Source organism: Sminthopsis crassicaudata, chromosome 4 (genome assembly GCF_048593235.1).
Source record: "Sminthopsis crassicaudata isolate SCR6 chromosome 4, ASM4859323v1, whole genome shotgun sequence".
In the NCBI taxonomy this organism is placed as follows: Eukaryota; Metazoa; Chordata; class Mammalia; order Dasyuromorphia; family Dasyuridae; genus Sminthopsis; species Sminthopsis crassicaudata.
In genome coordinates this window covers 62962090-62979922 of record NC_133620.1, presented here as the reverse complement: position 1 = coordinate 62979922, position 17833 = coordinate 62962090, and the positions used below count along the sequence as shown (strand labels likewise).

At 36.9% G+C, this 17833-nt stretch overlaps 1 protein-coding gene across 5 annotated transcripts in view; it reads left to right on the top strand.

Moving 5' to 3' along the window:
- TNR (tenascin R) overlaps positions 1 to 17833 on the top strand; it is a 685145-nt gene that overhangs the window by 631083 nt on the left and 36229 nt on the right. For all 5 annotated transcript variants that reach the window (XM_074308424.1, XM_074308425.1, XM_074308428.1 and 2 more), the window contains 5 exons: positions 821 to 967; positions 9445 to 9564; positions 10268 to 10411; positions 14082 to 14212; positions 14858 to 14990. In XM_074308424.1, the coding sequence (XP_074164525.1) occupies positions 821 to 967; positions 9445 to 9564; positions 10268 to 10411; positions 14082 to 14212; positions 14858 to 14990 (675 nt within the window). The remainder of the gene's footprint in view (positions 1 to 820; positions 968 to 9444; positions 9565 to 10267; positions 10412 to 14081; positions 14213 to 14857; positions 14991 to 17833) is intronic.

Sequence of the window (17833 nt, the reverse complement as noted above, 5' to 3'; positions counted from 1 at the left end):
GTTCATTAAACTCTAGAGGAAAAAAATTAGTTGTTAACCAGCAGTGCTAACTAATCCCTATTGTGTGACTTTGAGAAGTGATTTGTCCTACTAAGAGGAAGTGGCATGAGTCACAATTCAAACTTTAGGTAGGAGGTTGGACTAGGTGACTTCAACTCCCATCCTTATAACAGAACCCAGGCTGGGCAGTTTAGGAGTAATAGAAGACCTCAAAAATCTATTTCAAAAGTTCTCTGGTTCTTTGAGTTCACAATTCCTCCCCATTCTGTGGAAGTTGAGATGCTTTAGTAAAATGGTAAAGTCTAGAATTAGAAACCAGGGGATGCCTTCATAACTAATAAGGATGTCTGTAGACTGGAACAATTGGCATGGTACCTATCCAACCTCTGACACACTGGACAAGCTGTAAATCAAAGGTAGCTGGCATTGAGCTCTGCCTCTTCATCATGTTCAGATCTTGCCAAAGCTTGGTTCAAGATGAGATGCAATGAATAATTACACCCATTATGGGGGGAAATGGGGAGTTTGCCAAAAGATCCCCTCCTTGGAATGCCAGGATAATTTTTGCAGTCACACTTTTAGATACTGACCTTGTACAAGCACAGAGGGAAATGAGAAGGTGCCTTGGAAGTTACCATGTCATAGACAGATCAGCTAGCATTTTTCTAACATCTTGAGTTGAAAGAAGTTTGAATTTTCACAAACTCCTTGGTCCCTAACTTCACTGCACCCAATGCAATTGGATCTATACTATACATTAGGCTTCCTGAAACATGAAAGACGTTGCTAAAATTTAATAGTGAGTTTTTCTTTCTTGTAGTGGGGAGACTAGACAGCTCTGTGGTACCCAACACAGTCAATGAATTCACGGTCACCAACCTGTATCCAGCCACAGAATATGAAATCAGCCTGAATAGTGTTCGAGGCCGAGAGGAGAGTGAGCGCATCTGCACACTTGTGCATACAGGTAGGATGACTCTCACCAAAGGAAACAGCACCAGGCATTGATCTTCCCTTCCAACAGTGCTCTACATGCAGCAGTAGAGTGAAATGAAAAGAAAATTGGACTAGGATTAATGTTATCTGGATTTCTAGTCCTAACTCCACCGTAAAATCTGTCTGCAACCTCAGTTTCCACATTGATGAAATGGGAATAATAGTAAATGCCATGCATGGCTATTGTGAAGATTAAACAAGATCACATATATTAAAGCACTTTGGAAATTGTAAAGCATTCCACAAAGGTAAGCTGTTACCAATTTGAGCATCTACTGCTCTGGAGAGACTCCAGGTGTCAAGTCCTGCATGTGCCATATTCCCTAAGTGTCCCCAGTAATAGAAAAGAGAAGCAAGAAGTGAAGTCTTTGCTCCCTAAAACAGAGGACATGGGTCAGCAGTGAATGATTATTTTTTGCAGTAGGAGAGTGCTGGAGCCAGCTCATATTGGCTTGTGGGAACCAGTTGTTAAAATTTCAGTTTGAGTATTTATACCTCAGAAATTAAAAAAATAAATGCCATAAATCATGTCTTAACTTATTATTTTGTTGATTACCTTGACTTATGAAAATGAGGAAGATGTTAATGATGCTGATTGAATTTAAATATGTCATTCATATTTTTTAAAAGAGCATTTAGCAGCCCCCCTCTGCTTAGAGGTCACGGAAGAATTGGATATGTCCCTCTGTAAAAACTGCACTGCCTAGGAGGTCCTAAATTAATTTTTAAAATAAGTTTTATTGATGATATAGCAGAAATAGGGCTGGCCCTGGAGTCAAGAACTGGTCCTGGATTCAAATCTTGTCTCAGGCATTTAGTATATGGTCCCCAGGCTCCATTTCCTGATTTATAAAGTGAAAGGTCTAGATGTGGTGTCTAAGATCCCTTGCAGTTTTAATCTTATGGTCTTCTGTCTTTTGTCTTCACATTGAAATCTCTCCAGTTTGAATCTCCTTGGTGACAAAGGAAAACACTTAGGCAAAAGCATCTAATATAGAAACCCGAAGTGTCGTTGTCTATATTTTGTCCCAGGAGACCACACCCCACATCTCTGCCCTAAGGCAGGAGATAAATTTCATTATCACTTCTCCAGCACCTTCACTGATTTTTCCATTACTCAGAGTTAAAAGTGTCAAGAATTTCAGGAGGCATTTTCACCAAGCCTCAGCTTCTGAAGTAGAAATGCTCTCTTACAAAGCATGAAGCATATGGAACCTTTCTAAGCTTCACTGATGGAAGGAAGTTGCTGTATAAACACTGAATCATCCACAGACAGGTGAGAATCCAACCTATTTTTAAAACAGTCCAGAGGAGGAAATTCCACAAACTCTCTTGGCAACTCACTCCAGTACTAATTGTCTGTGCATGGAAAGGCCTCTATAAACTGTGACCTGCATCCCTCAAAGGATAGTTGTATTTGTTCATTAATGGTAGAGTGGAAAGGGCTTGAGACTTGGACTTGGGAGAGACCTGAGTTCAATTCCTGTCTCTGATACCTAGGAATTGCATTTGAATCATTTAACTTGTTTGGGTCTCAGTTTCTACCTTTGGGAAAATGAAGAGGTTGGACCAAATAAATTTAGGTTCTTTTCAAGCTCTCTTTTTTGCAAAATAAATAAACAACTAAGTCCCCATTAGGGCAAATAATCTCATATGATTCAATTCAAAGTTATCTATTTCCATTGTGTTGGAATCAATTAACATATTTTACAAAATTATAACTTCAAATAGCACTAATTTGAATACATGGACCACTTCAGAAGATTTCTTGTTTGCACTAATAATTTGCTTGACAAGGTCTTGTGAAAATCAAAAGAAATAATGTATGCAAAGTGCTCTACACTTCTAAAAGAATTCCATAAACATCAATTGTTGTTGTTATTATTATTCATGGAGGTAGAAAACAGTTGCTCAATAAATAGATTTTTTTTTCAAGGAATTCAAGGAAGAATTCAGGGCAAGAGTTTCCTCTTTAGCCTTAACCCAGATAGACCACTTCCTGCTCATTGATCACACCCTGATTCCACAGAGAATTCAATCATCCCAGGACAGAGTGGGGCAACATTGTCCAATAGAAATAATACTGGAACTTGTCAAAAATGTTGAGCTTGAATCCTAATTGTACCACCACCATTACTGCTAATAATAATTATTATTATAATTAGCATTTATAATGTTAACTATAAATTCTATTTATAAAATTTATAATATAATATATTTATTTATAAATTATATATGATATATAATTTATAATATAATATTAAAATTTGCATAACACTTTTACATATATTATCTCATTTGATCCTCACAACAAGCCCTAGAGGTCAGTCTATTATTATCTTCATTTTACAGAGAAGGAAACTGAGGATCACAGAGATGAAGACTTATTCAGGGTCACACAGCCAGTAAGTGTCCAAGGGAGATTTTGAACGCATGTCTTTCTCACTCCTGGTCCAACACTCTACCACTAGTTAGCTGCCTTCACATGAATGCTAACATTTGTATAGCACTTTAAACATTTAATTTTAAATTTTAATTTCATTTTTAAAATCAATAAATATTTCATTTAATAAGTAATTAGATAAATTCAATTTAAATTTACATTTGCAAAGCACTTTATATGTTACCTTTTTTGGTTATATAGGGATGTAGGTACTAGTCTACAGATAAGAAAACTGAGGCTCATAATTAAGCAACTTGCTCAGTCTCACAAAGCTAGTTAACTATGGGAAGCAGTATTTGAATTTAGACCTCCCAGGTTCTGTGTCCAGTGCTCTATCCACTAAACAACATTGCTGTTTCTTAACTTCCCAGTTGTATTGACTTGGACTAGTCAGTCACAGTAAATCTATTTCCTCGTTGGCCAAGTTAGCATAATTCTGACACTTCTCACCCCACAGAATTGTTTTTGAGGATCAAATGAGAGATTTGCAAAGTACTTTGAAATATTTTTATAGCATGCTCCATTTAAGTTCTTTTTATAGCATTTGTAAAATATCATAACATTCCACATACATTTACATACCATGTACCTTATGCTATTTATTATCTCATATTCTTATATGCCATGCATTCCATATTTTGTTTTAATATGTTTTCTATACACGATGCAAGCAATCCAATAAGCATTTAAAAAGCACCTACTATTAGGCTGATGATGTAGTAGAAGCAGATCTGGTTCTGGAGTTAAGTGTACTTGAGTTTAAATCTTATCATTGATACATATTACCTTTGCGATGCTGGGCAAGTGATTGAACCTGCTTGGGCTTCTACTCTGTCATCTGTAAAATGAGAAAGTTGAACTAGCTGCTCTCCAGTTCTGGATCTATGCTCCTATGGGCAGGTCACTATGAAGGATTATTTAAACCTATTCTGAATAACCTTAGCAGCAGCCCAAAGCAATCTGTCCCGCCAAGACCATCTGTCTTCTCACCTTTTCTGTAATCAGAGTAAATGGGAAATGTGGGCTTCCCTCAGAAGACAGCAGATTCAATTGGCCCCAATATTAAGGAATTTCATTACAACCCTCAAGCACCACCATCCCCAGAGACCTCGCTCTTCAGGATAAATAAAGATGATCGACTTCCTAGATTCCTCATTGCTTCTTCTCACATTGTCAACAGTCTAGGAAAAACATCTGTAACGCAATGCAAAGATTTATTTAGGAATAATGAAACCCTCTTCCGAGAGGATTCTACAGGATTTGCTAACCCTCTCCTTACACTAGGCCTCCTTCCTGCTAGAAGTCTATCCAGACCTTCATTTAATTCCTCTTCTCTTTCCCAACTCATTTGGAAATATTTATTATTATTGTTGTTTGTCCTTCCTTCTTGAAGAGGATCATGGTATTAGGGATTTAAGTGAGGGAGAGCTGTGTGAGATCACCTGGTTCACGTTCCCCTCTACAGTCATCTGGGACTAGTGGCAAGATTTAATCATGAATGAACAGGAGAAAGGAACAAAGACCTACCTTCTTCTGTTAAAGAATATTCCTAGCTGTGTTTTTAAACCAAATGATACAGACAGCATAGATTTAGAGCTGAAAGAGACTGTAGATTAAGTGAGTTTAAGATTTGGTTGAGTTTAAGAATTGGTACCCAATGAACCATAGAAAGCTGCTATAATCTGCCTAAGAATGTTAGAAATCTAGCCCCTTTGCCAACTGGAAATATTTCCATCCTAGTAATTTTCAGAAACTTCCTGGCCGAAAGGAAAGAGAACAGGGCAGGTAAGTCAAAAACACATTATCTTTTTGTAAACTTTGTAAGGTTTCCATACTTCCAACATTTACTGTTTCTCATCAAAGTACAAGTGCACTTAGCCCAATGATTCATAATACAACTCCTCTACAGCTGCTTCTATGATTCTTTCTTATGGTTTCCCATGAATCCTTAATGGATTCTCTACCAAACACTACAGAACTTCCTTGGGACTACAAGTGCTTAACTTTGGGAGAGGGAGGGTCAGGAACTCCTTTGGCAGTATGATAAAGTCTAAAGACTTCTTTCAAGAATAATTTTTTTTATAATTTAAGGAAATTCAAATTTTCATTTAGAGGTTAGTGAAAATAATCAACAATAATAATTTTGTTATTATATTGAGAGAAATAAAGATGTTATTTTCCCATTCCTGTTCATAAAACATACCAAAGTCTATTCATAGATCCTTAGTCTATAAAACCCAAGTTAAGGCTCTTGGCCTTTTATAATTCTGTGAGCATCACTGCATCACTCAAATGGCCATACCCATCTGTTTAAACCATCAAGACTTACATAAATGTGAGTTAGACTCATCATCATCACTGCTTATTTGTGATGATTAATTATGAAGGACAGGTGCCCCTAAAGCAGATGTTTAATGATAACCAATCAGAAATGGCTATTAACACTGACTCCCCTCCCCATGGTTTAGATATTCCCATTCTGGGAGCTCATAGTGTGCTTTTTTGGTGTACAAGGTTGTGATTTTAAATTTATTTACAGTGGGTCCCTCTCCAGTACAAATGTCACATTTTCTCAGGGAGATGACTTGGGTATTTGCACAGATTGGTATGGATAGTGACACAAGTAGACAAGTATTTTATCTCTAAAATTTTAGTTTGCTACATTCTATTTTGTTTGGTGATGAACTTATCTCTACCAATCCAAAACTTCCTGAGATATTCCAGCCAATGTTTTAGAGACAGATTCTGAACTCAAATGTTCCATGCACAAAGCCTGCTCTCTAACCATTACACCAATGCTATCAAACTCAAATGAAAGGGGGGGGCACTAAACTTTACAAAAAGATCCCTAAGAGGTCACATATTGACTTAAAAATATATAACCTACATTTGATTGAATTTTTCATTTATTTTTAAAATATTTCCCAATTATATTTTAACCTGGGCTCTTAACTCTGTACATAGGGCTCTGCAGATGTAGATTGAAATGTTGGACATGTCTGAGCCTATAGTATATTGCTTTTAATTACTCTAGCCTCTCTGTAGTTACCACCCTCATCTCACCTGGGTCTCACTTGAAATAGTCAATGATACAACATTCATGTATAAGAATCTCTTAAGATTTTCTGAGTGAGGGGCAGCTAGGTGGCACAGTGAATAGAGCACCAGCCTGAAGTCAGGAGAAACTAAGAAACTTAATGTTCCCTAGCTGTGTGACCCTGGGCAAGTCACTTAATCCCAATTGCCTCAGCCAAAAAAAATTATTTCCTGAGTGTTTGGGCAACCTAAAATTCTATGTGTATCAAGGATATAAGAATGGTAGGGAAACTCAGGACACTTAAGTAGAGATTAGAGAAAGTCCAGTCAAAAGATATTGGTACGAAGAAGCATGAGTTGATTCAAATCAATTTATTTTAGCAAACAGTTATAAATTGTCTATTGTGCGCTATATTAGAAACTAGAGCCACATAGATGGAACAGATTATGGTCCCTACCCTTAAGGAATCAACAGTCTGGTAGGGGAAATAAGATAAACACGCACATGGTTATAATAAAATATAAACAAGAAAATATAGCTAAAAACTTCCTAACAGTTGGAGCTATTCAAAATCAGAAAGAGCTTTCTCAGGAGGTAATCATAATTTTTATACCTACTATAGAGACAGTGTAGGGTAAGGAGGAAAAATTTCAATTTATAGTTAGAGCATGTTCCAATTCCAATTTAGCCACTTACTACCTGTGTGACCTTAGGCATATCACCGTCTAAGCTTCATTTCTCCCATCCAAAAATTGTGGAATTGTACTAGAAGGTACCTTGGGTCCCTTTCAGCTCTAGAATCTATGATATTATGAACTAATATTTTGTGGTGCTTTTAAGGTTACAAAATGCTATATATATGCATATATGTGTATATGTTTGGGTGAACAACACATATATAACACACACTTATATATGATTCTATATACATGTATATTTTATATATTATAATATATATAAAATCTTATTGGTGATAGTGATTTCCCCATCATTACAGATCTTCTAAAAGAGATTCAATTACTATTTGGTGGAAATATTGGTATCCTCCTCAGCTGTGGGTTGGACTGGGATGACCTCTGAACTTTCTTCAAATTCTAAGAAATGTGCAAGAAAGCTCCAGAGAGAAGAGTATGAGATATTCAAAAACGGGAGAGATAATTTCTAGCTTTGGAGGGAGGAAGGGAGAAGAGAGAGATGGGTAAGGGAAGATTCCATGAAAGAAATAATACTTCATTGAGCCTTGAAAGAAGACAAAGATTTTTAAAAAACCAGAAATGGAGGGTGCCCTTCAGCATGCATGTTATATTCAGATGGATGGATGAAAACAATTTATTCCAGTGGTCATGAAGGTGGCTGAAGCGGACACCATAGAGCACTTAGAACTGAAGATTTCAAAGTCATTCTCTGGATCCCAGATCATTGCCAGTTGTCCTGAGTTTTATTTTGCTAATGGACTTTAGTGACTCTGGAAAATAGAAGAAGGCTGATAACTTTGTACAGCTCTGCCTCACTTAAATCCAATTTTCACACAAGTCAGGGATGTCATTGGTCCTTTCCATAAATGAAGGATGAGCTAACAATAGCATGTTGTATATAAACGCAAGGCAGTACATTGTACTACTTACTTAGCAATTATTGAAGAGTCTGATGGAGCAGGGTTCCCCTTCTGAGGACTAGGGGGAATCAGAGGCATATCATGGGGGAAGCAAGATGTATATGCCCAATAAGAAAAATATTTACTTCTCCCAAGTTATCTTCCATATCCAGGGGGAAAAAATGTCTTGTATAAGGGAGGACTTTCTGATTATACAGAACAGGTGATCACAATTGCAGTGAGATCAGAGTATTATCAGAAAGTCCATTTGATGGCCAATATTTCTTGACCCTAGGTGCCATGCAAACTGTCTGCATTTCTGCCCTCTGAGGTTCATTCCTTTGGGTTGAATGCATGACTTTCTCCAGACATTACTTTTTAAACACATTAAAATGCAAATAGACCAGAAAGAGTAAATTGAATCACTAACACCTTTAGTATGAGTGAGTTGATCAGATTGCTTTCCTTCCTAACAAGATAAAATTTAGTTTAACTGTTTCACAAGTACCACTCTTCTCTTTCCAACATGATTATAAACTCCTGGAGGGTGAATTGCCTTGTATTCTTTTTTGTATTCCCCTCCATTCTTTAGGAGAATACTGGGTATTCATAATTCTAAAAGCTGCTCATTAGAAGGCAACTGATTGGGTCAAGTAGTGAACCAAAAAAGGAATGAATATATGAACTAAGAGGAGGAGGTTATAAAATGGGAAAACCAGTAGGATACAGCAGAAAGAACATTGGATTTAGTCAAGAAACTTGAATTGGTTATATGATTTTGGATGAGTCACTCTCTCAAGACAGTGTTCTCATCTGTAAAATGAGATGGGAGAGTAATCCATATTATCTTTACAGTCTCTTCTAGGTCTAACATTCTTTGACTCTCGGGCCAAAGGCATGGGACCAAATGGGCACCAGAGAGACTAGAAGATGTGAAAGAAAAGCTTCCCCTGCTTTATAATTGTGCCTAGGACTATGGAGTCCTATTTTAGTTGTGCCTTTTTTGTCGAGGAAGTTGGGGTTTAGTCAAGGTCACATAGCTAAGTAGTGTTAAGTGTCTAAGAGTGGGTTTGAACTCAGGTCTTCCTGGTTCCAAGGCTGGTGCTCTATCCACTGCACCCCCCAGCTGCTCCTGCCATTTTATTAAGTGTGTACCCCAGGATAAGACACTCCAGTCTCTCTAAATGTCATTCAGTCTCTTCATCTGTAAAACAAAGTGATTGAACTCAGTTTTCTCTAATGCTCAATCCAAGACCTGTGATTTGTGCTTAATAGAATCCTGCCAGAAAAAAAAAAAGTCTGATGTTCTTCACCCTTTCCTTCCCTCACCTTACCCCTTACTTCTCTCATCCTACATTTCCTATTCTCTTTCAGCCATGGACAATCCCACAGATCTGGTTGCCACCAACATCACCCCAACAGAAGCCCTGCTGCAGTGGAAATCACCTGTTGGTGAAGTGGAAAACTACATCCTCATTCTAACACACTCCTCAGGTAGATTGCTCCAAACTTGGGTGAGTGTGGCAGGTGTGCATGCGTGAGGATGCCTTGGGATTGTGTTGGGTGAAGGCAGAATGAAGAGGGAAGGGTTAAGAGTAACTATCCTGGTTGGAGATGAAGCCAAAAAGCAATGATGCTAAATCTAAGAACAAGAAGAGGAAGAAACCTTTCTCTACACCACCCTCCTCTCCTCTATCACCAATATAGTAAAACATGATAAAAGGCATCCAAATGATAAAAGTAGTGATTTTGCAGTCAGTCAGTCAATCTGTCAACAACAGTTAGTAATTACTGTGTTCACACAGAAGCAAAAAATACAGTCCCTACTCTCAACAAATTCTTAATTTGATGGGGAAGACTACATACAAATAATATAAAAGACTGACTCATAATAAATGGAATATAATCTCAAGAAGAAAGTCTGGGAAGGCTACAGACCCAAAGTCAAAGGAGCTGCATTCAAATCCTCCCTCTGTCACTCACTACCTCTCTGTATGTGTGATCTTCAACAAGCCAATGAACTACAATGGGCTGTTTCTTCATCTTAAGCAAAGGAGGTTAGCTTAGATGATCTCTAACTCCCCTTCAAGCTCTAGGCTTATATCTTATGATCTAGCAATATTGCATTGGTTTGAAGAGGGCCTTTCCTAAACTGGGATTTCTTATTCAGTTCAAATTTATATGCACCTAATTTCAGTTGCCGTGGAAACAATTCTAGTGGATGGAATCAATGAAGAGTACCAGCTTGTGGGTCTGCTTCCTAATACTCACTACACAATGATCATGTATGCTACCAATGGACCTCTCGCCAGCAGCACCATCGAAGCCAATTTCACCACCCGTAAGTACCCAGTCACTGGCCTAATGTCCCAGAGGATGCATGCCTTAAGTGCTAGAATAAAACAGAAAAGCAAGGCATTTCCTGCTTTGAATAAGCTCACATTCTAATAGGGAGACACCACATGGAAGCTTTTAAGTGCATGACAGATAGAAAAGTCCCATGATTTGTAAGGAGCAGAAGCAAAGTGGATGGCACAGAAATGGCTCTTTTTATTGTTATTTTCAGTGACAAAATCCTATCAATTTTTGACATTGAACCATTTGACAGTGACAAGGACTTTGGAGGCAAAAACTTTCTTTGCTGAGTTGTTCATAGTTGTCTGTCCTTCATTTTTCAAAAAAGAACCAATGACATCCTATGCTGATGTCTTCATTTGCCCCTTGCATTGGGGCAAGATTAAGGGAGACAGAACTTCACAAAGTCATCAGCTTTACTCTCTTGATTGTCCTGAGGCTGCAGAATCTGTACCAGCAATTGTTGAGACTATGTCTCAAGACACTTAAAACTCTCTTAGCCCCAGTTACATTATCTGTAAAATGGGCATAATAAGAGCACCCATTTCAGAAAGTTGTTGCAAATATCAGAATGAGATCATGTGTAAAACTCTTAGCAAATCTGAAAGCATCATATAAATGCTAGTTATTAGTAGTAGTATTTTTAACTGGGATGATGTGGGGACAAAAAAAGACCCTTTAGAATGCAAATATTCTGGGAAAGATTTAAGTTCAGGGATCATTGGACATCTTGGTTCTAAGATTTAAAAAAAAATTTAAAATTTTTGAAAGGATTTGATAGTTGAGCATAATTGGTTTCATTCATCCATCCATCCAATGACTGTCTCTTGGATACCTGTGAAATTAGTTCCTTGGATTTGGTTAAACTATGAATTTTGTTTTTATACAATATTGTTTTGGCAACTGAGAGAGATCCAAAGGTAATTAAGATGTATTAAAAAATATATGTAATTCTGGCTCTAACAGAACTAACAGTTTTTGTCTTTGTATTCCTAAAATCTAGTATAGTTCCTGCTACAAGTAGATTCCAAATAAATGTTTGTTAGGTTGACTTTAATCAAATTGAATCTAGCAGTGAGGCTATAACACAAATAGTACATAACTACATAATAAATGTCATCAATGTAGAGAAGCAACTAAAAGAAATGTTTCAGTTCCATAAAAGAGACAAAGCATTTACTGAGTGCTATTCGGTAAAGAGTGTTCTAGCTTCAGGTCTCTGATGTGCTTTTTGGCTTTTGATTTAGTTTCAGAGACTGGAGGCACTAAGGTCATGGGCTAGGTGACTTGCTTTAACAATGAAATGATGAAGCACTGAAGGATAGAAACTAGTCCAATAATCTACTGGGTTACAACAAAGCAACAGCAAACTGCCACTTATATACCTCTGTGAGTCATAGGGGCCAGGGAAAGTAAGCATCAGCTCTCAGAAAACCAGAAGAAAATCTATTTTAGCTGTTTCCTATTAGGACAGGGCTTAAGAAGCAAAATCTGATAGAAAGGCTCAGGCTGGGGATCCAGAGGAGCCTGTTGGATGTCAGAGATCTTGACAGGAAGGTTATCAATTTACAAGGAGTATATGGTGGAGTGTACCACAAAATCTAGGTGAAGCATCAGATCAGAGATCAGAAAATCTACACAGGCAAAAAAAAAAAAATCAAGTAGGTACCAAGGGGCCCATGGGCACCCTTGGTAACATCAACATGATAGTTTAGTATAGTGTCACCTACTCCTTGGAATCTATGCCTCACCAGTTTGGGTAACCCATAGCATTGCTCCACCATAGCATCAGGTAGTCTCTATTAGCTCACAACTTGGAGACAGCTCAACACAGCCTCTGACACTTGTCACTTATTAGCTTTGTGTCCCTGAGCAAGTCATTTTACCTCAAATATTAAAAATTAAAAATTAAAATAAAAACCCACAACTTGAAACATGTTCTTACCCTCTTAAGTCCCCCCCAAACTTTGCTTTTCAACGGTTTCTAGACCATTCCATCTTCCATCATCGTTCTGTCTGTTCCCAAGACATAGAATGAATTCCCTCCTCACCAACATCTCTTAGAATCCCTTATTTCTTTCAAGAGTCACATTTTCCAATTTGGCCCCCAATTGTTAATGTCTATCCTTAGCAAACTACTTATCTCTACTTTGTGTGTATTTTACATATGATCTCATCTGATAGAATTTAAGCATCTTGAGGGCAAAGAAGTTTTGGTTTTTTATCTCATAGCCCTAGTAGTTCCTAACATTGTGCCTAAAACATAATAAGTCCTTAATAAGTATTTCTTGATTGATTGGTTGAAGTGAACAGATCAAAGCCCAGGAAAGTGAAGTATTGGATTCAAAAACTCTAAGATCCTAAATAAAAACAAGAACTTGGGCACCCAGAAGTTAACAGTGCAATAGTCTCTTCCTGTATCAAATAGAAGTGTTTGTGTAAAAAAATGCTTTTTAAATTATACAGCTTTTTATCTTTTTATAAAAAGCTTTTTATTTACAAGATATATGCATGGGTAATTTTTCAGCATTGATAATTGCAAAACCTTTTGTTCCAACTTTTCCCCTCTTTTCCCCACCCCTTCCCCCAGATTGACCAATTCATGTTAAATATGTTAACGTATAAATTAAATACAATATATGTATACATATCCATACAGTTATTTTGCTGGACAAACAGAATTGGACTTTGAAATAGTGTACAATTAGCCTGTGAAAGAAATCAAAAATGCAGGTGGACAAAAATAGAGGGATTGGGAATTCTATGTAGTGGTTCATAGTCATCTCCCAGAGTTCTTTTTCTGGGTGTAGTTGGTTCAGTTCATTACTGCTCTATTGGAACTGATTTGGTTCATCTCATTATTGAAGAGAGCCTTGTCCATCAGAACTGATCATCATATAGTATTGTTGTTGAAGTATATAATGATCCTGCTCATTTCACTCAGCATCAGTTCATGTAAATCTCTCCAGGCCTCTCTGAAATCATCCTGTACAGCTCTTTATCAATACATTTTCCTTTATAAGTGTTTTCTCTGGAAATGAAGAGCATCTTCTTTCATAAGTCTTTTGTAATTGATTTGAATATTCTAATAAAGGAACAATGCACAAAAGAAAGATGATGAGGGAGGGGTTCCCTACATAGTAGTATGATAGAGAAAGTTCAGAAAATAAGAAGGAGAACCAGATAAGGGACTGAACACATGGCTGACCTGAACACTTTCCTTAAAATGAAAGATCTTGACTTCAGTGTGCTGGAACCGGCTTATATTGTCTTGGGAGAATTAATTGTTAAATTTTCAAATTTCAATTTATACCTTCAAAATCACCACACACTACAAATTAATGCTTGACTTGTTTTGTTGACTATCTAGAAAATGATGGAGAATATTCCAACATTGCATATTAAATTTATCATGTTCAACGTATATTTTTTTTTCAGAGAGCCAGTTCTTAAGCATTTACCAGCAATCTATTCTATTTATCTAATGTCTTTTGAAGTAGCAGTTTTTATAGACCTGACCATGAAAAGACAGGGTCTGAGAATGAGTAAGACTCTGTCTACAAGTACCAGGTAGACAAATGAACATGATGAAGAGTTTGAGGATGTGTGACTTAATTGATCTTGAGGGTCTCTCTTTCTCTCTCTCCTTTTTATAGTTCTGGATCCACCTACAAACTTGACTGCTAGTGAGGTCACCAGACAAAGTGCCCTGATTTCCTGGCAGCCACCCATAGCAGACATTGAGAACTACATCTTGACCTATAAATCCAATGATGGAAGCCGGAAGGTGAGTTGTAGCTTACAGGGAGGGCTGAGTCCAATCATGACAATTACTCAGAAGTTAAGGATCAAAACAATTAGGGGAGAATGCGTACCAGAGGAAAAGGACTAGGCCTCCTGCTATTTTTCACTGATATGATCAATCCAGGGTGAGCTATATGACACATACAAAAAGATCATAGGATTTAGAGATTCTAAAGATCCTCTGTTCAAACCCCTTTATTTTACATATATATGGCAAGGTTCCTAAATCTTATTATTGTCACAAAGTCTGTGTCTACACAGAACTCAACAAATAGAAGATTTGGCACATTTTAGGTAAATATTGTCGATGTAGATGATCTAGATAATTCAGATCTTCAAGTTTTTCTACTTAAGAATGGGTAGAGCCATCCCAAGGGGACTAAGGAATTCATAGATAGTATTTCTTAGCATGAGTTCTTCCTCCTCGTGATCTAAATTATTCTGGAAGTAATGAAGAAAATTAAATTTCATTTGTCCTTAAATATACCCTGGATAGAAATGTTTTTTTTTCTAAGAGTAACATATCTGAACAGACTAGTACTGCATTCCCTTCTTTTTTATGATTCAGTTTCCCATGTCTCTGTGAACCATGATTTCCTTTTATCCTTTTCTTTGACATCATGTGTAGGAGTTGATTGTGGATGCAGAAGACACTTGGATCCGCCTAGAAGGACTTTCAGAGAACTCTGAATATACAGTGCTCTTGCAGTCAGCCCAGGATGCTGTTCACAGTGTTATTACCTCTGCTAGTTTCACCACAGGTAAGGAAGTGATTGGGGCTTTCACACATTCATTCCCCCACAAATACTCCCAAATAGCAATATGGTCCCTCATCATCTCAGCTGAATTCTGGCCCTCAGTGGAGCCCCTGAAGAAAACTAAACTGCTTTTTTCTACCAAGAAATTTATTTCTTCCACTTCTGCATTCCTTTCTCCAGCAGCTCTTATACACAAACATGTCCACTTTAATTAAAGACATAGTAAGCTAGAGAATTTCCTCTATGGCCACCAACTTCAAGGAAGAACACCAAGTGAAGCTAATTTAATCTAAAAGGGTTTTTCCACCAAAGACCATCCTTTCTTTGTCCACACATCCTTGATTTCATGGACTTTTCATCTATTCTTTTCTCCATCTCAGAGAGCACACAAAGCTAAAACATGTCCTTTAATCAATGGTTGAGTGAGTGAATGAATAAAAATAGCTAACTAACATTTATTTACCTTTAACATTTGCAAAGTACCTTACAAATATCATCTCATTTTATCCTCACAACAATCCTGGAAGATAGTTGCTATTATTATTCCCATTTTTTTCAGATGAAGAAACTGAGGCAAGTGACTTGTGTAGGCAAGCACAGCTAATAAGTGATTAAGACAGGATTTGAACGCGGGTCTCCTATCCATTGTATCACCTAACTTCCTTATAAATAACATAATAAATAATGGCAAACTAATTTATTAAATATTTTCTAGATACTGAATGTTGTGTTAAGTTCTGGTGATTTAAATGTAAAAAAGTAAGACATCCTTTCCTTTCAAAATGTTTATATTCCAACAAGAGAACACAACACATTGAGCTAGAGAGTGGTAGCCTGGATCATAATTGGGAGGTACTGGTGCCAATTCCTACTTACTCTGGAACTGATTGTTAACTTTTCAGTGTAAGCATTTATACTTTGAAAATCAGCAAATGCTATAAGTCAGGGATTATTTTGTTGTTTTCTTGATGGTTTAGACTTCAGAAAGCAATGGGAAAATGTTAATAATATAGGTTAAACTCAAAAGTATACAGTGCATGCTCTTTTTTAAGAGAACTGGTTGCTAAATATTTATCAGCTTACCCTTAGCCATAGGACAGCTGATTGACATATCCTTTCCAGAAATGCTAGTGTTAGTTTTATTCAGTTAAAGGTAGAAAACAGGGAAAAGAGAGGAAAAGTAAGTGTGTGTGTGTGTGTGTGTGTGTGTGTGTGTGTGTATGTGTGTGTGTGTGTGTGTGTATGGAAATATAGCATGAAGCTGGCCAGAGAAAAGCAGAATTATTGGGTCTGAGTTGATTTATTCTTTTTAATTATAGCTTTTTATTTTCAAAATATATACACAGATAAATTTTTATATTCATCCCAAAAAACCCTGTGTTCTAATTCTGGTTTGATTTACAAAGAAAGGTTCTGTCCTAGTCTCCAGGGTATAGATTATCATAACTTTGTCTAGTTCTGAGTACCGAATCATACAGAGGATTCATTAACATACATGTGCACATATATATTAGTAATCAACCAAGATACATATCTAGAGTGTTTAGATTCTTATGTTTATGCATGCATGTATCTGTATACACATATCATTCTTGTTGGGCTAGATTGTATCCTTAGTTGTATTCTTAAGTAGCCATCTTGATGCTGTTGGAGAAAAATAGGTAAAAATTTCCATGTACATCTCCAATTTATCAGATCTGGCCTAGATCAAGAATTAGGTCATTCATGAAATAGAGACCAGAAGCCAGAGCAGCATTTTTGCTAAGAAACAGAAGGTAAGTGCCCTATCCCTCTTAAGGTGCTGAAACCAATGATACTCAGCCCTCGCACCCTTTCACCTGACTTTTAAAAGGGTCCAACTCAAGCACTACTTTCTATATGAGATTTTTTCTGATCCTTATAGTTTCTAGTTCTTCACCATCACTCCCAAAAAATTACCTCATAATCATTTTTTTATATATTCAGTGTATACTTCTGTGTATTCACATTGCTTCTTTATTAGAATGTCAACTCCTTGAGATCAGGTCCTTTTATACCCAGTACCCAGTATATAGTATAGAAGGAGTCTAATAAATGCTTGTTGATTTATTTATTGGTTTAGGGGGCTTAAAGGAGATTTGAAGTCTCTTAAAGTTCTAAGATTCCAAAATTCGATGACTTAGATTTTTTAATGAAGTGAGTTATAACTTAAAGAGAATTATTTCTTTAAAAAAGAAGACATAGATGGCAAATACTTGAAAGAAACTCTATTTGCATATTTATTAGACACAAAGTTATAATTTCATCCCAAAAATGCACAAATTTCATTGCTAGTTATATGAAGTATGAGCCTTTAATTCATGTGTTGCTAATGCTACAGCTAGTTGTGGTGAGCATTATAATAATATCATAGAATGTTATATCATAGAATGTTTCTGTCTTTTGTTGACATCTGGCATCCAGAGAGAGTCTGCAAACTACCAACTAAAAAAAGCCCAGGAGCCATTTAGCTGCTCCTTCTGGGGTAAAGCCTAAGTACTCACCATGTGGAAATACACAATATCTGAGGCAGGAGTACAACTAAAGTGGGGTGATTAGGATTTTGTTCTAGAGGGCTGAAATTTAGAAAATGATGATATCACATAATCTTTCATCAGAAAAAAACAATAGCAAACAAACAAAAAAAATGAGCTTAGTACTTTCTTTTGTGGCCATATCCCAAGTAAGCTCCTCCGCAGCCCAGCTCTGTATTGTCCCTTCCTCACCTCAGCAGTTGCAACCTAGTGTCCTGAGGTCACCACAATTCCACCACTACTTGGAACAATGCATATTTCCTGCTGCTTGCCCTTGGTACAAAAACATTAATA